A 23,533-nucleotide genomic window follows, 5' to 3' on the forward strand; every position below is an offset into this window, starting at 1 on the left:
GGGGAGCTTCAAGGTGGCATGGCAACAAACCATCTACTGCGCTCTGCGCTCCACGTGCTTGTGCCTCCTTGCTATGGAAGGATATACCGTGTGGTGCCTAATGTGAGGTAAGCAGCATGTATCCATGGGGTGGGGAGCAAGCCTTTCTGAGAGTGTTCGGCAGCAGCGGGCTGAGGCATTGGAGCCCTGATATGTCCCACTCTGGTTGGGGTGGGCCGTGTGTGAAGAGAGTCCATGTGCAATTTGCCCTAATCAATGCTTGTCTCTCATTTTCAGGAGAATGCTTATAACACGGCAGAGCATGTGGGAACTGGCGGTGGCCAGGCGCAGATCACCATTCTTAGCCGCTTCGAGCAGGAAGCCCTGGATTTGGAGAGGTGACATGTGCCATTTGAGGCCTCCACATTTTCAATCCAGCAGTTTCAGATATACACAAAGAAACCTGGCACACTCATGGCATTGTCATGATCAGATAACCATGTCGATTGCCCATCAGAGCTGGCTCAGGGATTGTCAAGCCATGCTAGCCAGACCTTCAGGTCCAGAGCGTCATCCTCCTATGTAATAGTCTGGCATCTGGGGCCTAGACACACACCTCTGATCTCACATTGTCATTGCTGTCTAGCAGACATTTCAGGATTCACCAAGGGCTGGCTAACTCCATAGCTCTCCATCATGCAGGTGGAGAATGGGAACTACCATAGGGGTGATGTCTAGCTGTACACTAGGTCATGACGTCATGCAACAGGCTGCCCTGAGCGTTGAAGATTCCTGACTATTACTTGAAATGTTATCCAGACTCAAACCTGACTGACATTACGTGGAGACCATTGAAAGATGCCCCGAGTTAGACTGACTCTAATGAGGGTTGACACTGAAACCTAGAAGATCCACATAGACCAGCCGTCAGTGCAGAAGCATCAGGAGAAAAAGCTAGATTGCAAAATCTATACTCTGAGCCCACATGACATGATCCTCTGATACAAGTCTAAGATATGCATTGCCCGATGACCATGTTAATAGAGCAACAGGCTTTACTCATGTCATTGCTGTGGACAGAAAGGCAATGCACTGTACTGGAGATTGTGTGAGACACCATAGACCTGAGGCACACAGTGGGAGATAAGTGAGGAGGGGGGGCAGTGGCTTACTTATGTGACATCGGAGCATTGCATCAGATAGAAAGCATTCACTGGATGAGAAGTTCAGATAAGCAAAATATATTTACAGATGTACAAAATATATACAGTGAGTAAACACTCATGCCACTTTAATGCTCAGCAGGAGAGGCACCCTACTGACTGCTATGCCCTGTATATGTGATGACTTTTGCGAGCATCCTCTGGAGGCCTGGAGGGCCCCAGCCTTCTTTGGGTCTCCTATTGTGGGCAGCTGCACCCTCCTTGGCCTTAGCAGCTGGAGTTGCTGGGGTCACAGGCAGGGGGAAATTGAAGCGTCTGGACAACCCTGGGTGGATGTCCCCAGGGTGCCCGGGTGGTGCTCCTCTTCCCTGTGAGAGCCCGAGGGCCCCTCCCTGACTGCTTGAGGAGAAGGGGCTCATGGAGGGAGATCGAGGTTCCCTGTCACCCTCTCACCTAGCCACTGATGGATCCCACTCATGGCTATAGCGATGATGTGCTGGTCCTTGCGTTCATCCTGCAGAAACTGAGCGTTCTGCTGAACCAAGGTCTCCAAGGTGGCTAACAACCTCCCAATGGTGACCTCAAAGCACTAGCATGTCAGTGCCATGACATCAGACAGAACGTGACAGACTCCTCCATCTTCTGTTCTAATCTGGTGACGGCCTCAGACAACACTGCCTGCTGTGTCCCTGCCTGTCTTTGGAGCTCTAACATCTCTGAGGCCCAGTTCCAGAGACTCATCTTCGGACTCAGACTGGTGCTGGTGAGGCTGCGGTGCCACGGCCAAGTATGTATGCCCAGTGGTGAGGTCAGCATTGTTCTCCCAACAGCCATAGCAGTGCTGAATGTTAATTGATTTAATTTTGCATCATGGCTTGACCATTGGTTATGGAAGGATGAGCGCGTAATGATCCAGGGGATAGAGATGGACTTTGTCATTATCTCCACGCTAACTGATCCACTGTCCTTGTTCTTCCTTTCAGCATCATCGGAGCAGGGCCAGGAGGAGAAGCAGCAGCAGAGGCTCCCTCTCACACCTGAGGGGTCTGAAGTCTCACCAGCGTCACACCACCTCTGCCAGGCAGGCACCAGCGCAGATACTAGCACCTCGGTGGGAATTAGAACATTGGCTAGTGTCCCGGGGCACAGTGGTGAGGGCACTTCACAGTCGCTGGAAGAGCTGACAGAGACAGAGAGTGCTCATGGCACCAGCAGTCGGAGGAATGCAGGGGACCAGGCACATGGTCAGTTGGTGCCTGATGATGTGCCTCTGGAGTCGTCTGTGACGCAGCAGGGGCAGGAAATGCGGCCGGGTGTGTGGGGGCATCTGGGAGAGAATCATAATGCTATGCTTGGCTTGGTCTCCGTGGTGGAGAAGTCTAGGCAGACGCTCGCCGAAGCAATGAGCCACATGTCCATGCATCATGTGTCCTCCGTGGAGAGAGCGGTGACTCTTGTGGAGAGGCTCCCCTAGGAGCCCCACTAGGGCTTCCTGGGGATGAGCTCAGACCAGCAAGCCCTCACATCAGCAATAACCTCAGCTGGTCAGTGCCAGTATGGGAGATGGTTTGGGCATCAATTTTCCCAGCTCGGTGCCCATCCATCCACGGTGAGCAGGGAGGTCTAAAGCGACCTCACATCGGTGCAGCAGCACCTGTTGTCTCTGCGGGCATCTCTCAGGGCTCTCCGGATGAAGGCAACAGCTCCTCCACCCCTCTGCCAGTGACCATTGCATCCATTGAGGCTGCGACGACTAGGGAGATGCCAGCTGTGGAACTGGCCACTCCCTCCCAGGCGAGGCCAGCATAGTAACTAAGGGCCTTGTTATTAAAGCTGAATGTCCAACAAAACACTCATAACATTTTTGGAAACCATCCAACTGCAGAGGATGACCGCCAAGGTCATCAAGGCCAGCAGGACAGCAGAGTCAGCAGGCTGTCTCAGAAGCCACTCCGAGCGATGGGGCGGCACCAAGACGTAGCACCCGTAAACATAAACATAAGACACCTTAGGTACACCACAGGTTTCTCACTGGTGCTTTTGTGTTGGCCTGAGATGAAGTCCTTATGATTTGTTCTGATTTGTAACACTGTTGTCTTTTTTTTTGCATAACTTTGTTTGCTGGACGTATTAAATTCAGATATGTCACCATGGCTGAGGGTACCTCTTTTCTTCTGCAGGTGGATAGTTACCAATACTGTTATGAGTGATTTGTGGGACATTCAGCTTTAATAACAACGCCCTTAGTTACTGTTCCTAATCTGGCAGATTTTGCACTTAGGTGCTGAGTATGGAGCCTACAGCCCAGGCTTGTCCTGGTGATCCACCTGTGCTACGCTAGCTGAAGGTTCATTGGATTAAAGCCTCCCGGGTGTCCCTGCCTCCCTGGAGTATGCCCTGGTCATCATCTACCCCCTCAGCATTTCCCTGTGTGTGCTCATCCTCAGACTCACTGCTGGACTCATCGTGTGCAACCGCAGCCAGTGTCTACATCTTCGTCGTCCACAGTGACCCCCTTTCCAGCGCAAGATTGTGGGGAGTGCAGCATGCAAACACTATCACCAACACACAACCTGGGGGGTACTGGAGTGCCCCCCTGAATGGTCCAGGCATCGGATGCGCATCTTGAGAAGACTGATGGCTCCCTCCATCACAGCCCTTGTGGAGTCGTGGCTCCTATTGTACCGCTGCTCAGCCTCTGTTCTTGGATGGCGGAGAGGCGTCATGAGCCACCTTCTGAGGGGATAACCCTTGTCACCCAACAGCCATCCATCCAGCCGAGCCAGAGCACTGAACAGCCCCAGCACCTGGGAGTGTCTGAGGATGTAGGCGTGGTGGGAGCTGCCTGGGTACCTTGCACAGACTTGTAGAATCTGCATCCTGTGATCACACGCTATCTGCACGTTCATGGAGTGGGAGCCCTTCCTGTTGACGAAGGCACCGGGCTCACCTGCTGGCGCCTTGATGGCCACATGTGTACAGTCTATAGCACCCTGGATGTGGGGGAAGACAGTAATGGCTGTGAAGCCTCTGGTTCGCTGTGTCTGACTTACCTGGTCCTAACGGAAGTGGATGAAGGTCAATGCATGCCTGAACAGAGCGTCTGTAACCTGCTTGATGCAAGTGTGGGCAGCTGATTGGGGGACACAGCAAAGATCACCCACCGAGCCCTGGAAGAAGCCAGAGGCATAGACGTTGAGGGCAACTGTGAGCTTCAGAGTCACTGGCAAGGGGTGTCCACCCACACAGTTAAGGGAGATCTCAGGCCCAATCATCTGATAGATGTAGTTGACTGTCTCCCTTGACAGTCAGAGCCTCCTTCAGCACTGCACCTCAGACATATTAAGGTAACTGCTTCGCTGCCTGTACACCCTGGTAGCAGGATAGTGGCATCTTCTGCAGACCCTTGCACCTTGGACAACCTCTTGGCCCTGCGCCCCTTGTGCCTGCGCCTGTACTCCCAAAGGTGGCTCCCCTGGAGGCTGAATGTGCACTCCTGGCCTCCTCCCCCTTCTAGCCCTCCCTTCCTCCTCAGAGGACAATTCAGCTCCCATACCCAGGCTAAGGGAAGGCTTCCTGAAACCTGCAGGCCCAAAAATGATTCCTCACTGAAGAGTGCTGACCTGAAGGTTAAGAGTCCAGACAAAGCAGCTGGAATGCGTCTTGAAGTATTGCATATCACACAGGCAAGTTTCAAAAACTTTGAAAAATAAATACTCGGCTGTGCACACTCGTGACCCCACTGACCCCATGGATGAGGTTTATATAAATGTGTTCTACCCGCCTGCCCGTTGAGCTCATGTGCTGACCCGAAGATTGCACTGGTGCCAAAAAATCAATGTCGATTGGTGAATCAAGGGCCTTAAGTGGCCCGTTAATTAATGGCGAGCAAGCATCGGACATCATTGCGCATCTGCCCAACAAAATATTGCGATGGTGCGCGGTGACGTTGGGACGCTTGCCCAATGTCATCACGCGTCATTTTACGCGAAGACGTGCAGGGCCCGCACCCCGCACACCAATGGGAAATTTCTGCAGCTTGGTAATACAGGAATGTAAAAACAGCTTCATATCTTTGACCTGTTGTCTGCTTCAGTGTCCTTCTCTGGTAACTCATTTCACAACTTGATGAAACTTTAATGACCTGAATAGACTTCTCACTCTTAAATTTCTCATTTTTAACTCATGTTTATTGATATTGAACGTTTCACCAAAGTGAAAGACACGCTTGAGGCAGTTTTAGAATTCCTCCCCATAACCTTCAACAGATTATGAAGCTGTTTTATATTGGAGTCCAAATTTCAGGAGAGGTCTTAAAATTCTCTTCCTCATTTACAAGTCCCTCCATGGTCTTACATCTCCCTATCTCCGTAATCTCCCTCCCTCAACCCTGCAAAATATTTTGAATCCTCTATTGCATCCTCAATTTTAACTGCACCACCATCGGTAGTCCTGCTGACAGCTGCCTTAGGCCCCGAGCTCTGGATTTCCCTCCCTACACCTCTCTGCCTCTCCACCTCTCTCCTTTTTTAAGAAAGGCTCCTTAAATCCTATCTGTTTGGCCAACCTTTTGGTCATCTGCCATAATATCGCCATATGTGGCTCGGTGTCAAATTTTCTTTAGTTGCACGCCTGAGAAACAGCTTGGGATGCTTAAAGGTATATAAATGCAAGCTGTTGTTGTAAATGCTGCTTTCCCATGTTCCCTTTTCTAATGTCCTCCCTCACGGCTTCCTTGTCAGAGCCCCTCGTCCTACGCGTGTAACAATTGGCTGTAGAACTTGTTGTGACGTTGTGATGACAGAAATTAAGGCCAGATAAAAACAAAAAACTGCGGATGCTGGAAATCCAAAACAAAAACAGAATTACCTGGAAAAACTCAGCAGGTCTGGCAGCATCAGCGGAGAAGAAAAGAGTTGACGTTTCGAGTCCTCATGACCCTTCAGCAGAACTGGGTGAATCCAAGGAGAGGGGTGAAATATAAGCTGGTTTAAGGTGTGTGTGTGGGGTGGGGGAGGGTTTGGGTGGGGGGAGAGAAGTGGAGGGGTGTGGTGTGGTTGTAGGGACAAGCAAGCAGTGATAGGAGCAGATAATCAAAAGATGTCACAGACAAAAGAACACAGAGGTGTTGAAGTTGGTGATATTATCTAAACGAATGTGCTAATTAAGAATGGATGGTAGGGCACTCAAGGTATAGCTCTAGTGGGGGTGGGGGGAGCATAAAAATTTAAAAATAATGGAAATAGGTGAGAAAAGAAAAATCTATATAATTTATTGGAAAAAACAAAAGGAAGGGGGAAGAAACAGAAAGGGAGTGGGGATGGAGGAGGGAGTTCAAGATCTAAAGTTGTTGAATTCAATATTCAGTCCGGAAGGCTGTAAAGTGCCTAGGCGGAAGATGAGGTGCTGTTCCTCCAGTTTGCGTTGGGCTTCACTGGAACAATGCAGCAAGCCAAGGACAGACATGTGGGCAAGACAGCAGGGTGGAGTGTTAAAATGGCAAGCAACAGGGAGGTTTGGGTCATTCTTGCGGACAGACTGCAGGTGTTCTGCAACGCGGTCGCCCAGTTTACGTTTGGTCTCTCCAATGTAGAGGAGACCGCATTGGGAGCAACAAATGCAGTAGACTAAGTTGGGGGAAATGCAAGTGAAATGCTGAATTCACTTGAAAGGAGTGTTTGGGCCCTTGGACGGTGAGGAGAGAGGAAGTGAAGGGGTAGGTGTTGCATCTTTTGTGTGGGCATGGGGTGGTGCCATAGGTAGGGGTTGAGGAGTAGGGGGTGATGGAGGAGTGGACCAGGGTGTCCCGGAGGGAACGATCCCTATGGAATGCCACCAGGAGGTGTGAAGGGAAGATGTGTTTGGTGGTGGCATCATGCTGGAGTTGGCGGAAATGGCGGAGGATGATCCTTTGAATGCGGAGGCTGGTGGGGTGATAAGTGAGGACAAGGGAGACTCTATCATGTTTCTGGGAGGGAGGAGAAGGCATGAGGGCGGATGCACAGGAGATGGGCCGGACACAGTTGCGGGCCCTGTCAACGACCGTGGGTGGAAAACCTCAGTTAAGGAAGAAGGAGGACATGTCAGAGGAACTGTTTTTGAAGGTATCATCATCAGAACAGATACAACGGAGGCAAAGGAACTGAGGGAATGGGATGGAGACCTTACAGGAATCGGTGTGTGAGGAGCTGTAGTCGAGGTAGCTGTGGGAGTCGGTAGGCTTGTAATGGATATCGGTGGACAGTCTATCACCAGAGATTGAGACAGAGAAGTCAAGGAAGGGAAGGGAAGTGTCGGAGATGGACCATGTGAAAATGATGGAGGAGTAGAGATTGGAAGCAAAATTAATAAATTTTTCCAAGTTCCGACGAGAGCATGAAGCAGCACCAAAGTAATCATCAATGTACTGGAGAAAGAGTTGAGTTTGTTCAGTGGGTCCTGCAGAGAAGGCTAGGAACAGGAAGAGGCCTTTCAGCCCATCAAGCCTGGAGGAATTGAACAAGATCATGGCTGATTTATATCCTAACTTCCATCTATCCATTAACAAAAGTTTATCGATCTCAGGTTTAAATGTATTAATTGAACTAGCATCTGCTACATTTTTTGGGAGCGAGTTCCACATTTGCACCATCCTTTGCATGAATAATGCTCCTTAATGTTGCTCCTGAATGGCCTGGCTCTAATTTTAAGGTTATGTACCCTTGTCCTAGACTCCCTCATCAGCAGAAAAAAACCCTCTGTACCCTATCAATTCCTTTCAAAATCCGAATAAAAACTCAATCAGATCCCTCCTTTAACCTTCTATCCCAGAGTTACAAGCCTGGTTTTTGTAATCTCTCCTCCAATGTAGCCCTTGGAGCCCTAGTAACATTCTGGGGAATCTGTGCTGGACTCTTTTTGAAGCTGCAATGTCCAAAACTGTAAACTGTCCTCCAGATGTTGTTTAAAAAGGGCTTTATAGAAAAACACTCTTTCTTTTATATTACATATTATGTACAGCACAGAAACAGGCCATTCAGCCCAACTAGAGTGTGCTGGGCCTTTATTGATAAATGCTAACAGTCTATCAGTGTTTTTGTTTTTTTTGTATCTGATCGCCAATATTCCCTCTAAACTGCGAAACCTCACAGCACCCCAGATGTTCCAGTGCAGGCCCATACAAGCCGGCCTTTTTAAGTTGCCATCCAAAAGATTTCAATGTCTTGCGCACTTAAGTGAATAGGCCACACTACCAAAAGACCGAGAGGAGATTCTATTATCATGGGTTTGTTTCAGGATTCATTAGCTTCTATTCTAGATGAGATCCCACTGAAAGCGAAAGTCTTTGTTCAAAAACATTTATTTACATGCTAACTATTTACAAAGGTTAAACAAGACTAACATATCACTAGAGCTGCCCTCGGAGATGTTGCTCAGACATCCTCACCCAGTGAGTGACGTTCATGTGATATGGCTTCTTTTGCACACGCTCAGTATGCTCTTATTAGAGTTAAACCTTTACTCTATAGGCTTGTTGATGGCTACTAAATTTTAATGATCTATGGACCCATATAGCTCTTTGTACCACTAATGTTTCTTGCTGTTCACTATTTCAAAAATACCCAGGACTTTCATTTTTTGGCTCTAAATCCTTTTGTGCTCTAAGTTTCCATGAATCAATGATTCTGTGATGACCTCAGACTTAGCAATGTTGAAATCCATCGGTCATGGTTTAGTCCATTCACGTTAACTATCAATATCTGTGCTCCTGTCTACACTATAACCATGTCAGCAATCTCGGCATTATCAGCAAACTTAGACATATTGCTGCCCATTGTGTCGTCAAAGTCATTAATAAAGAAGACAAAAGAAAGATTTATGTTTGCAAAATGTTTTCAGTGTCCCAAAACACTTTACAGCAAATGAAGTACATTTGAGGTGGTTACTGTTGCAATGTAATAAATATAACAGGCAAGTTACACACAGCTAGATCCCACAAACAGCAATGTGACAGTTATTGAATATATCCAAGATAGAGATCGATAGATTTTTGGGTACGAAGGGAATTAAGAAAGATGGCGATGTGACACATTCTTCATAAACCATTCATCTATCCCATATACATCCAGCAGCTACATTATTCAGAGGGGCCATCCACACTTACCAATCATCATAATCTAATCCATTTGTGGCTAACCAACCAAACAATTGTTGGGCAGGTTTGTCACAGGCCAGGAGTGACCACGGGCAGAGAGACCTGGGGATCAAGGTTCCTCAAGTGCACATCACAGGAAGCAATGTTCCCACGTTTCAATAAAAAAGGCCTTGTCAACAGTACATAAAGAAAGTCTTTGTGTTACAGTGTGACCAGTGAACAACCACAGACGAGACATAACTCACTGAGGGTGCATACTGATACTTTCTCTTCTAGATTCACAATGAGATTTGGGTTTCATTAACACAATCATTGCCTCAGTCAGAAACTGAATGGGATCTGTGCTTGATGATGGATGTACTGGACTCTCTCTAAGTTCCTGTCACTCACCCTGCTGCGTTACATTCACTGTCCCCTACTTATTTTCAATCAAATTGCTGGCTAAACAATTTCTCCACCCGGTTGAGGAAGCACTTGAGCACATTACTCATCATGTACTGCACTCTGAGGTGTTCAGAATTACTGCCTGCTGTAGAGACAGCATGTGGACAGGTTAACTCAGACAGCGAATCATATAAACCCCCCTCCCCCATCACGTAAACGCAACCCCTCCCCATCACCCAAACACACCTCCTCCCCCATCACCCAAACACAACCCCTCAATAAAACTAAACAAGCCTGGGCTCAGTGACTGCTACATTAATGCAGCTAATGTGAGGAAGATTGTACTTTAGTTTGTTTATTTAGCAGGAAGTAATGGCCAGGTTTGATTGGTTTGATCAGTTGTAGCTGCATCTAGTCAGGCAAATGATACAGTTCAAAAGGCCCCAACATATTGGCAGCCAGGTCACAGGTTAATGACAGGGTCTGACAGTTTCCTATTAAGTTTGGATCCATTGAAGTGATCAGATGTTTGACTCTGGAGAGAATATATACCAATTTTCATCTGGAATTGAGCTTTGTATTGTGGTTTCGCTGTTCCTGATTTTACATTTATCAGTTTTGCGTAACATAAGTGAGCAATTCTAATGCTGAAATAGCTAAAGAGCCATGAGAGACAGTACAGAATTTGAAACTGGAGATAACAGCAACATCAACTACTCTCCATAGCTGAAAAATTTGGAAGAATTTTCTGATCTGATGGTAGCCCATGAAAATTCCAAGATTGGAGTCTTTAAAGAGAGATGTGTGGGGTGAATAAGTCAATTCACTACTAGCACAATAGAAGATGGGTCATACAGACTTGAAATGTTCACTCTGTTTCTCTCTCCACAGATGCTGCCAGAACTGCTGAGTTTTTCCAGCATTTTCTGTTTTCATTTCAGGTTTCCAGTATTTGTTGTATTTTGCTTTTATCACTACTAGGCCTGAAATGGTGACTCTTATCAAGACAAGTGGAGGGGCTGGGGTTGGTTAGCTCAGTTGGCTAGATGGATAGTTAGATGTAATGCAAAATGCTGTCAATGGCATGGGTTCAATCCCTGTACCAGCTGAAATACAGCTGTACCTGTATTTCATGGAGGCCATCATCTCCTTGCCTTGCACAGCACTAGGAGAGTGGCACCCATCAAGCTGGAGCTGCCAAAATTGTCTCTCTCTAGATGACATGAAATTAAAAGAAGTGCCAGAAATTGTTGGAAATTTTGATATACAAGAGTGATCTTGGGGTGGGTAAGCCTGACATCACAATAGCAATGAACCTGCATCTAAAAGCGTGAGAGCTGGTACAAAATGTGAAATGCACCAATTCTCCACATGTACCAACCTCTCTTTCACACACAGAAGGGGCCAGCTCAGCCCAAAACATGCCAGTCCCTTGTAAAACACATCGGATGAAAAGTTGATAATTCCAAAAAGTGATTGTGGGATGCAGTCCAGCATTCAGAGGCGTGTGCCACAGCTGACAACCCAAGTTTGTGCAAAGTTGGTAATGCTAGCTTACACTAGTAGAGATAATCTGCACCTCTTAAAAAGGAGGTAGATTCCGGCTGCTGGAGGAGCAGGAAGTAATGGGGAAGACATTCTGAGCAGAAGGAACACTGACTAATGGCACAACAGGGCAGACAGCAGGCTCCAAGGTTCCCAGATACTGTGTTAAAGATCTCACAGGATGTGTGCAGGAGTAGAGAGGTCCCTTATCCAGAGGGGGCCAGGACACCCTCCAGATAGATACTGAAAAAGCAATGGGAGCAGACAATGTCCTGAGTATGGGTACACACACACACTGCACATTCAGTGAATGGTAATCTTTATGGTTATAGTACATCTCAGAATTGAAATGTGGTGCCACAAAGACACATGTGTGCAGTCACTGGCACCCTGTACCATGGGTAAGTCACTATTCCAGCAAAGCCAGTACACTTTCCACATGCTTCTCTCATTCAGAGTAAACACAATGAACTCCACTCTCCAGGTATGAAGAACCTCTATCACCTCTCTGATGCAGCAATGAATGGTGAACTGGGAGATGTTTGATACGTTTCCGCTGCCAGCCTGGAAGGATCCCAACATGAAGAAATTCATGGCTAACAGTCACATTTACAGACACTGGCAGTGCCATCCTCGCCCTGCGGCTCAGGTCTGGTTCTAAGAGGTGATAGACTTCTATAAGCACCTCCTTCATGAAGCACAGGCAACGTACACACTGCTCCTAGCTTAGGTGGAGGTAAGAGAAATGCTCCCAAAGATTTGAGGTGGATAAGGCTTCCTGCTGAGAGGCCTTCTCCCCATTAACCTTCTCCCTCTTCCAGCAGCTTGTCCTCCTCGGTACTGCCTCTGCTCATTCTCCCTTGTGTTGCAAGTCAAGGCAGAGTAGTAACTAAGGCACCCATGACTGGGAGCAGGTGGTCCGGGAAGACCCTTGAAGTTGGAACTGTAAGGAATATATCTTTTTATTTCTGATTGGACTGTTGTAAAGACATATCTTTTTATTTTCTATTGAACTGTGTATTAGAATTACAATGGTTGCGGATTGAAAGGCATGTCCACTGGAACAGGGTGAGAGATATATACAATGTTGCAGTCCTGGAACAGAGTGTGCCATGAAAGATAGGATGGTGCTGGAAAGGAGTCTTGGACCAAGGGAGCTGCCTGACAACAGCATTTTAATTGGCTCCTGACCAGGGTTTTGTATGGTAGCAGTGCAGCAAAAAGCATCAGGCCTGTAAAGAGAAAACATCTAAAATCTCTTTTCCTCATATCTCTATAACCTGCTCCCTCTCTGAAAACCCCTGTAAAAAGGAAAAGGGGAAATTCACTGTTAGATACATTGAAAGGCAAGCTCTCATCCAGTGTACTAAATACTGAAAGTGCTGGAAGACCACCTCATGTCATCAACAAGAACTGACAGGAATTTGGAAGACATCGATCAAAATCAATCCACCTAATCCTGTACTCCAGACTGGTGCTATTGAGATAAAAACAAAAAAAACTGCGGATGCTGGAAATCCAAAATAAAAACAGAATTACCTGGAAAAACTCAGCAGGTCTGGCAGCATCGGCGGAGAAGAAAAGAGTTGACGTTTCGAGTCCTCATGACCCTTCAACAGAACTAGGTGAATCCAAGGAAGGGGTGAAATATAAGCTGGTTTAAGGTGTGTGTGTTGGGGGGGAGGGGGAGGGTTTGGGTGGGGGGACAGAAGTGGAGGTGGGTGGTGTGGTTGTAGGGACAAACAAGAAGTGATAGAAGCAGATCATCAAAAGATGTCACAGACAACAGAACAAAAGAAAGTTGGTGATATTATCTAAACGAATGTGCTAATTAAGAATGGATGGTAAGGCAGTCAAGGTATAGCTGTAGTGGGGTGGGGGGAGCGTAAAAGATTTAAAAATGTTTAAAAATAATGGAAATAGGTGGGAAAAGAAAAATCTATATAATGTATTGGAAAAAACAAAAGGAAGGGGGAAGAAACAGAAAGGGGGAGGGGATGGAGGAGGGAGCTCAAGACCTAAAGTGTTTCCTCTGACACCTTACGTCACATCAACAATTTCCAGTTCCCTGGCCCCAACCGCTTCCTATTCACCATGGACGTCCAATCCCTCTACACCTCCATCCCCCACCAGGATGGTCTGAGGGCCCTTAGCTTCTTCCTCGAACAGAGGCCCGAACAATCCCCATCCACCACTACTCTCCTCCGTTTGGCTGAACTTGTTCTCACACTGAACAATTTCTCCTTCAACTCCTCTCACTTCCTCCAAATAAAAGGTGTGGCTATGGGTACCCGCATGGGCCCCAGCTATGCCTGTCTCTTTATGGGGTATGTGGAACATTCCTTGTTCCAGCCCTACTCCGGCCCCCTTCCACAACTCTTTCTCCGGTATATCGATGATTACTTCGGTGCTGCTTCATGCTCTCATCGGGACTTGGAAAAATTTATTAATTTTGCTTCCAATCTCCACCCCTCCATCATTTTCACGTGGTCCATCTCTGACATTTCCCTTCCCTTCCTTGACCTCTCTGTCTCAATCTCTGGTGATAGACTGTCCACCAATATCCATTACAAGCCTACCGACTCCCACAGCTACGACTACAGCTCCTCACACCCCGCTTCCTGTAAGGACTCCATCCCATTCTCTCAGTTCCTTCGCCTCCGTCGCATCTGTTCCAATGATGCTACCTTCAAAAACCGTTCCTCTGACATGTCCTCCTTCTTCCTTAACTGAGGTTTTCCACCCATGGTCATTGACAGGGCCCTCAACCGTGTCCGGCCCATCTCCCGCGCATCCGCCCTCACGCCTTCTCCTCCTTCCCAGAAACATGATAGGGTCCCCCTTGTCCTCACTTATCACCCCACCAGCCTCCGCATTCAAAGGATCATCCTCCGCCATTTCCGCCAACTCCAGCATGATGCCATCACCAAACACATCTTCCCTTCACCCCCCCGTTGGCATTCCATAGGTATCGTTCCCTCCGGGACAACCTGGTCCACCCCTCCATCACCCCCTACTCCTCAACCCCCTCCTATGGCACCACCCCATGCCCACGCAAAAGATGTAATACCTGCCTCTTCACTTCCTCTCTCCTCACCGTCCAAGGGCCCAAACACTCCTTTCAAGTGAAGCAGCATTTCACTTGCATTTCCCCCAACTTAGTCTACTGCATTTGTTGCTCCCAATGTGGTCTCCTCTACATTGGAGAGACCAAATGTAAACTGGGCAACCGCTTTGCAGAACACCTGCGGTCTGTCCGCAAGAATGACCCAAACCTCCCTGTCGCTTGCCATTTTAACACTCCACCCTGCTCTCTTGCCCACATGTCTGTCCCTGGCTTGCTGCATTGTTCCAGTGAAGCCCAACGCAAACTGGAGGAACAACACCTCAGCTTCCGACTAGGCACTTTACAGCCTTCCGGACTGAATATTGAATTCAACAACTTTAGATCTTGAACTCCCTCCTCCATCCCCACCCCCTTTCTGTTTCTTCCCCCTTCCTTTTGTTTTTTCCAATAAATTATATAGATTTTTCTTTTCCCACCTATTTCCATTATTTTAAAATATTTTTAAATCTTTTATGCTCCTCCCACCTCCACTAGAGCTATACCTTGAGTGCCCTACCATCCATTCTTAATTAGCACATTCGTTTAGATAATATCACCAACTTTAACACCTATGTGTTCTTTTGTTCTGTTGTCTGTGACATCTTTTGGTGATCTGCTTCTATCACTGCTTGTTTGTCCCTACAACCACACCCCCCCTCCACTTCTCTCCCACCACCCAAACCCCCCACCCCCCCCTCCCCCACACACACACCTTAAACCAGCTTATATTTCACCCCTTCCTTGGATTCACCTAGTTCTGTTGAAGGGTCATGAGGACTCGAAACGTCAACTCTTTTCTTCTCCGCCGATGCTGCCAGACCTGCTGAGTTTTTCCAGGTAATTCTGTTTTTGTTTTGGTGCTATTGAACTATTTTATTCCACCCTTAAAATCCATGTTTTGTGCAGCGAATGTGTGCGTGTGTGTGTCCAGAGTTTAAGTTATAGTGTTAGAAGTTAGCAGTTCATATTTCTTTCTTTTGCTGCTGATTAATGACAATTTGTTCAATAAACAGTTATTTACTTATCAAGTTTGCAAACTGGTGCTCGTATTCTGTTAACCTAAACAGTTAGGTAGAATTGGGGCAATCTGGTAGTTTGGTCAAACTTTTTCACATTTGACAAGGCTCAAGGAGCAGTGGTGTTTGATATTACAGCACACTATCCTCAGTGAGTCGTGACAGAACCAAACCCTTTTCCACATACTGCACTATTTCCTGTCAACTTCACCAACTTTAAACAACTGTGCAAACCACCAAACACTTCTACAAACACAGAGAGCCAGTTGGAATTAATAAGCAATTGACCTGAGAAAAGTTGATGATCCCTGTAAGTGGTCCTTTTTGTTGTTGAACACATGTTCAGTCGGTATGTTTAAGAGAGGGCCTGAGCTGGAGCGGCAGGTTTGAAACTGGCAGTGAAACTGGCATTGACTGATGACATGATCTGCCTATTTTGTGTACTTCCAGTGCATGTGCTAACATCCTGACCAAAATGACACCCTTAACACCGAAATTACGGCATTATAGCATTGAATTTTGCTGCTGCTAGTTCTTCCTAAAACACATCAGACTTTCCTAAAATATATCATCTCACTAAATCATGTCAGCTCCTCTTGTAAAACGTCTCAACCCTCCTTGAATGACAACCACTTACAATATCAGCCCCTCATCAAACATGCCGGCTCCTCCTAAAACAGTAGATTATCTTTAGTAAGATAACTACAGTAAGGTAACTACAGTTCCTCTGACATGTCCTCCTTCTTCCTTAACCGAGGTTTTCCACCCACGGTCGTTGACAGGGCCCTCAACCGTGTCCGGCCCATCTCCCGCGCATCCGCCCTCACGCCTTCTCCTCCCTCCCAGAAACATGCTGAGTTTTTCCAGGTAATTCTGTTTTTGTTTTGATTATCTTTAGTGCTCTGATCTTGGTGTCTGAGCAAAACTGCAGAAAGGTGCATGGAGCGATCAGTCAGCAGCTCAGCACTGCTTACACTAAACACACCTTCAGGCTCATGATAACACTCATGTAAAGGGCCATTGAGGCCAAGCACTCTGTTCTGTCCCTTAATCGCCAGATACAATTGCTTATTGAGCATAATCTCAGTGTCACACAAATACATCCCAGTATTCATGAGCTTCTGTATGTTTCAAAGCTGAGTTTTAAATTTATCCAGGCTTGAGGGACTTAATGAACAGCTCAAGTTCCTATCTTCTTAACAAAGCCAATCACCATCATAGAGATATCAACCTGTCGAATCCAAGCTACTGTCACACACTGTATGACTCTGACCTTACCCTATGTCACCATAAATTATGACAACACACTTGGAATGGTCTTATCCACTCCCTCCCGCAACATGGCCCTGTCCCTATGTATAACACCCAATCATTATAGCACTATCCCTACACAGTGTAATCACTATAGCACTGTCCCGACCCAGTGTAATCACTATAGCACTGTCCCGACCCAGTGCATTCACTATAGTACTACCCCTACCCAGTGTAATCACTATAGCACTCTCCCTATCCAGTGTAATCACTATAGCACTGACCTGACCCAGTGTAATCACTATAGCACTGTCCCTACCCAGTGCATTCACTATATCACTGTCCCTACCCAGTGTAATGACTATAGCACTGTCCCTACCCAGTGCATTCACTATATCACTGTCCCTCCCCAGTGTAATGACTATAGCACTGTCCCTACCCAGTTTTTTCAAAATTCATTCATGGGATGTGAGCTTCGCTGGCTGGGCCAGCATTTATTTCCCATCCCTAGGTGCCCTTGAGAAGGTGGTGATGAGCTGCCTTCTTGAACTGCTGCAGTCCATGTGGTGTAGGTAAACCCACAATGCTGTTAGGGAGGGAGTTCCTGGATTTTGACCCAGCGACAGCGAAGGAACGGCGATATATTTCCAAGTCAGGATGGTGAATGACTTGGAAGGGAACTCCAGGTGGTGGTGTTCCCATCTATCTCCTGCCCTTGTCCTTCTAGATGACAGTGGTTGTGGTGCTAGAAGGTGCTAAGGAGTCTTGGCGAGTTCTTACAGTGCATCTTGTAGATGGTACCCACTGCTGCTACCGTGTGTCGGTGGTGGAGGGAGTGAATGTTTGTGGATGTGGTGCCAATCAAGCAGGCTGCTTTATCCCGGACGGTGTCGAGCTTTTGAGTGTTGTGGGAGCTGCTCATCCAAGCAAATGGGGAGTATTTCATCACAATCCTGACTTGTGCCTTGTAGATGTTGGACATGTAATCACTATATCACTGTCCCTATCCAGTGTAATCACTATACGGCTGTCCCTATCCAGTGTAATCACTATATCACTGCCCCCACTCAGTGTAATCACCCAACTGTTCCTACCCAGTGTATTCACTATAACACTGTCCCTACCCAATGTATTCACCACAGCACTGTACCTACCCAGGGCAATCGCTTCCACACACAACACACATTAGCCATAGTTTGTCCAGGTATACTTGTATAGTGGGATGAGTTATGAAGTTTGACTATCTGATTTTAACTGTGCCATGGTGTGATGATGTTTGTCTCCCACAATCTAACAGAGTCTGAGTTCTATATTTTCTCCAAGCTGCAAGATGACAGCCAAGGCTACAAAGCATGTACACACTGCCTCAGCTCTAGTCTCTGCTCTAACATGCATCTGATGCCTGATGGATTGCTGGGGGTTAATGACTGCATCATTCTCAGCCTCTGTTATGAGATTACAGCCTAGTTATCTTTCAACATTCCTTTCCAATGATCCAGCCTTTCTGTGCAATCAAAGTACAATTGGAGGGGAGGTCATTCTTACTTACAGGAGGTCCGCTTGTTGGCTGGTCCCTGACCGGACATCTCCAAACAGGAAGAGTGAAGTGTTGAATTCCACAGGGTCCGGTTAGCAGGTGTCAGTGACGATTGGCATCTCTAGAGCCAGGCGGAGACCTCTGGAGCTTGTGGCTGTGCTGCTGCTCTGCTGTCGGACACACACTGGAAATAACAGGACATAAACCACAGGCTCGAACATCAGCAGCTAATCACTGTGGCACCAACCATTTCAGCCCCACTGCAGAGGGGGTGCTGCCTGATCCACACCAACATCCACTGTATTTACCAAACACTCAGCGCTCAAAACTGCTTCAGACTGTTCAAGAACGATGGTTCTGACTGTAAACCCACCGTATTGAGCATGCCTGGGGTCAGATTCAAGAATGAACCTTTCCTTGTCGTCTGTGCTCACCCCTGCTGCTGCTGCAGCATGTGAAGGGAGGCTGATCGCCAGATCCTTAAATCACTCTAGTCTGCAGATACTCTCCCAAAAGCTGTTAACTCTTGTAAGATATCTCTAACAGTAACACTGTGAAAACACAGGAGGAAGTACACACTTATTGTGACACAGCTACAATCACAGGTCCAAACATCTTACACAATGCCCCAGTTATTTATCTTTTAGCCTCTCTTTGGTAACATTTACCTTATCAAGGTGCGAGATATTAATGCGGGCATGTTGGAAACTTCCGTTTCAGAAACTCAATACCCCATCAAACGATTTCAGATAAAGCATGGCTTAGACAAAAAGTAAAGATTCTACAACCAGGTTTCACAGTTTTTTGCTTCCAATTATACATCCTTTCCTTTATGATGAAAATAATTAGTGACTCTCTTTAACACAATGAATGTATCGATTGTTATAATCGCATCATATGCCCGTGTACACATGAAGATGACGGACATTTTTAATTTTTAAAGGAGCACAGAATATAGACAATTGACCTTTACAAAATGGACTCCAGGGGGTCAGGTAACCTCTTTTGTGGTTTCTGTACAGCTAGATGTAGACATATCTCGCAACAGATTTCATGGAAGTCAGTTAGAATGCAAACTATCCACCGAGGTGTTGCTGACCACCCCTCTCCATTTCAGTTGAAGAGACCTTAAAGTAACAATGACTGTTGGACGTGGTGGCCCCATGAAGATGGGATTATAAATAAAGACATTTCGGAGGCTATTCATAACTGGAATGGGTTGATGGCTAAGCAATTTGTTACACAATGGCGGATGTTTGATATCCCATCAACATTCCAGTTATGAATCATTGATACTGTTACCACATGACAGAAACTGGTGTGATAGGAAATACCTTATTAATCCACAAAGGCAACCCAGTAGGTCAGTCATGGATACAAAGGTCAGAGGGAAGCCATCTTGCCCAGCACAAGGGAGGAAAAATTCTGGAATCTGGAAAATTCACCATGATCATGGATATGGGGCTAATTCATTTTACCAGCTGATCATATTTCTTCAATACAGGGTCTTGACCAATTTTGACTGGAAAAGCCCCAAAACAGCTATTGCTTGGAGTACCATTGTGAATTCATTACCCAAAACCTCCAACCTTAATTTTCCCTTCAGTGAAGCAAAAGAGAGAATTCTCAGGCCTGCAACTTTCTGACCATCACCCTGAAGGACTAAAATATCACTAATTTTCTCAAATTCGTTGCAGGCTACCTCTTTTTTTGTAATCAGTTTTTTGTCAGAAGGCAAAGACCTCACTCTATATTTTTATAAATTTATAAAAATATAGAGTGAGGTTTTAGGATATATATACCATCCTGGTTAATCTATAAAATTAAGCCTTTAAAATGACTGAAGCCAGGAACAACTATGATTCAGACAAAAGGAATTTCTGGCCTTCAGAAACAGAAGCAACCTTATTATCTCTAAAGAGGCACTAATGCCCCTTGTAGCTGCTGAGATCAAATCCCAAGGAATCGTACAAAGACCATTTACATTATTAAGGCCTGGCTCTGACCAATGAAGACAATCACCTGCAAGGACAAAGGGCCCTGAAAACTTCTGTTGAACTTATTAATGGATGAAATATTAACAACCTCAAAAGTCCAGGTGAGGAATATACATCCTTTGTCCAAATCAAGGTGGAGAAGTGAGAGTTACATCACATGAGCCCTGCCCCCCAATCTGCTAGAGTCTGTAATAGTGGTGCTGAACAAAGGCAGTCTGTCATTTTCCATCAACCAAACAGCAACAGAACCAGAGCTCTGTCCAGGTTGAAATTGCCTGGCCCTCACCTACACTGTTTCTATGAGGACTTCTGAACTTCTGTAGCAGTGCCTACAAGACTAATTCCTCCCTACAGGCCCATCTCATCATGGAAATCATTTTTACTGGAATAGTGAATTATCCGGCATCTGTCTCAAGCCTGCTGACTCTGAAGGAATACACCATTGGTCTTATTCTGGACTCTGGACTCACATGAAACAATAATTCTTATTTTGTCTGTGGCCTTTGCCTTTTACCTCTTTCTTTCTCTTATCCCCCTTTTACTGTATGAGTGCACAGGGGTGGGTTACATAATGACACCCCCTCCCCACATTTTGAGTGTGTGTAAAATAAACTAACACTCTGGTTTTATCCTATCTCTAGTTTGCTGTGGGGTTATTAATAGGGGATTGGATCTCTCCAAAACTGAGGGGTTGGCGAAAATACTTATAGAGGGGGAAATCAGAAATCAAAAACACCTTTCTGTTTATGGAGAGGTGGTGAGAGGAGAAATTAGGGATGTTTAACTTAAACCCCATCCTGTCCGTGACGTGTGTGTGTGTGTGTGTGTGTGTGTGTGATCATATTCCAGGGACTTGTACAAATGGAATGTTTATCTTTTCTTTTGACTTAAATTTAACTGAAAGCTTGTGTTGTATCTGATCTTTAAAGTCGCAACACTCAAGGGATTAAAATAATCCTTCCCAAAAATACACCTTGCCGTGGTCAGTGGGAAAATTATCCCACATCTCTCTCCTGTCCATAACAAACCCAATTAGCTGGTCAAACTAACCATACCACTAATTGAGGATTGATACATGAGGAAAACAATGAAATAAACAATGTCCTAAGTGAATTCCCCACCTGATTCACCACCATAAATCCCCCACCCCTTCACAACTAGCTGGGGAATCCACTCAATGGAGACAAGTGCCCAGACTAGACCTATTTAGACACCATTGGAGGAGCACATTGCCAGAGATATAAAGCTCTGAGTTTGAGGAAAGCTGTGATAACACCTTCAGCTTTTTATTAACACAGGTTGAAGAGAAGCAGATGAGCTGAGTCAGGGGAGAAGTCAGGTGATATTATGGAGGTGGAAATACTGTAGGCGGTCTTAGTGATGGCACAAATATGAGATCAGAAGTTCATCTCAGGACCAAATGTGACACTAAGGTTGTGAACAGACTGGCTTAATCTCAGACTGTTGTCAGGGAGAGGGCTGGAGCCACTAGCTAGTTTGGAGCAGGGACCAAAAACAATAGCTTCAGTCTCCTCAATATTTAATTAGATGACATTTCTGCTCATTCAGGCCTGGATGTCAGATAAGCAGTCTGATAATTTAGCAAGAGCAGAGGAATCAAGAGAGGTGGTGGTGAAGTGATTCAAGAGAGACTAATGAGACCATGAGAGACTAATAACGGGATCACACAACGTGCGGACCACCTCAAATCTTCTTGCAGGCCCCAAGGGGAACTATAGGGCCCCAGTTGAGAATCACTGAACTACCTTGTCCTGTTAAGATTCCTAGGGCAGGTATAGCATGGAATAAGATACAGGATAAAGCTCCATCTACACTCTCCCCATCAAACACTCCCAGGGCAGGGACAGCACAGGTTAGATACAGAGTAAAGCTCCCTCTAAACTGTCCCCATCAAACACTCCCAGGGCAGGCACAGCAGGATTTTCATCATATTTACATTCTTCTCTATCATCATCTTAAAGCATATTGTCAGTCACTATGGTCACTATTGCATAGATGTTCCCCTACTTTTACTTCTCTGACCTGCTATGGTTTGTTTCCCATTACTAGAACCAAAAGTGAATCTCCCTTTATTGGCTTTTTACATATTCAGTTAGAAAGGAGTCAAGAACACAAGAAATAGGAGCAGGCTTAGACCATATGGCCCATATGCTCCACCATTCAATACGCTCATGGCTGATCTTGAGCTTCAACTCCATTTCCTTGTTTTCTCCTGTTGTGGTTAAAAACAACCACTTCAAATCTGTGAGCTTTCAAGTATGACATGATAGCTGGGCACTTAATGGCTTTCTGATACCCACAAATTGACAAATTAAAACACCGCATATTGCTACAACCAAGCCAATTAATAACATTTAAACATTGCTCTAGACAATACTATCCCTTCAATCCTGGCTCCCAGACCAATGGGGGCAAATTAGTCATCCCACCATAATGCTCAGTCCTGTGTTGGACACAGATACCATGCGCGAGCTGGTGTTGTACACTCCCTTTACATCTAGCTGTTTCATTTGCGTAAAAGTCGGGACAATGATACTGGAGTCATACTGGCCCCTATTTGAGTATATAACCTGAATAACACTATGACTATCAGTAGTGACTCTATGAGAAATCCAAAAGCTAGGTTTCCTTATCCACTCTCTGCTCCCTCTTTCAGGTAGCTGCACATACTCTCCTGAACGGTTGCAGACAGGTGGCTTTATTCATGTTCACAGTGGGCACCTCCCATGCTGTGTTACTGTTAAGAGGGTGATCACTGCCGCTGTTGTCCTCCAGGTTGCCATTGCTCTGAGGATTTGTCTGAAACAAAATAGTTAACTAAGCTGCTGGTTGTTTTTCTGCTGACAGAAACAGACTGATATATAAGGTTTCTCCTGTGATCAATGCTTCCAAACATAGATGTGCCACTAGTGGACATTATTCAGCAATGCTCTTGTCCATTGTGGGGTAGATTCAGGTCATTCCAGTGCCCCCTTAATTGTTAGCTTATCCTCCACTTCTATCATGTCTTGGGGGAGCCGGTCCCCCTCACTTCTTATGCTTTCTGCTACCTCCCGCTGCTGTCCCACCTTGAACCTCAATTCCTTAAGCTGTCTACTCAACTCTACAATGCAACCTTCTTATCCTAACTTTCAATGTCTCACTAACTTCCAGTGGCGGTTCTATCTGCGAGCTGCATAACTCTGCCTGTCATCATGGTGTTAATCCTGTAGTCCTCCTTACTGTAGCTCATTAATATGATCAGTAATGAAGGCACATTTTAATATGTTCAGTAATAGTTTGGTAATGCAGGCACACTTTAATATGTTCAGTAATAGGTCAGGAAGGCAGGCACATTACTATGTTCAGCAATAGGTCGGTAATGCTGACACATTAATATGTTCAGCAAAAGGTCGGTAAT

General features: G+C 46.0%; 1 protein-coding gene across 4 annotated transcripts in view; it reads right to left on the reverse strand.

Annotated features, from left to right (window-relative positions):
• Positions 1-18,698, reverse strand: part of si:ch211-253b8.5 (dysbindin) — a 59,234-nt gene extending 40,536 nt beyond the window's left edge. For 2 of the 4 annotated variants that reach the window (XM_041203745.1, XM_041203743.1), the window contains exon 1: positions 18,128-18,698. Coding sequence is in view for 1 of the 4 variants with exons in the window: in XM_041203741.1 (XP_041059675.1) it covers positions 18,128-18,164 (37 nt within the window). In the remaining 3 variants the exon portion in view is untranslated. Of the gene's footprint in view, positions 1-18,123 lie in introns of all 4 variants that reach the window. The other 2 variants (XM_041203741.1, XM_041203742.1) reach the window with 2 other exon arrangements.
• Positions 18,699-23,533: the final 4,835 nt, after the last annotated feature.

This window comes from Carcharodon carcharias, chromosome 14 (assembly GCF_017639515.1).
Source record: "Carcharodon carcharias isolate sCarCar2 chromosome 14, sCarCar2.pri, whole genome shotgun sequence".
Taxonomy (NCBI): Eukaryota; Metazoa; Chordata; class Chondrichthyes; order Lamniformes; family Lamnidae; genus Carcharodon; species Carcharodon carcharias.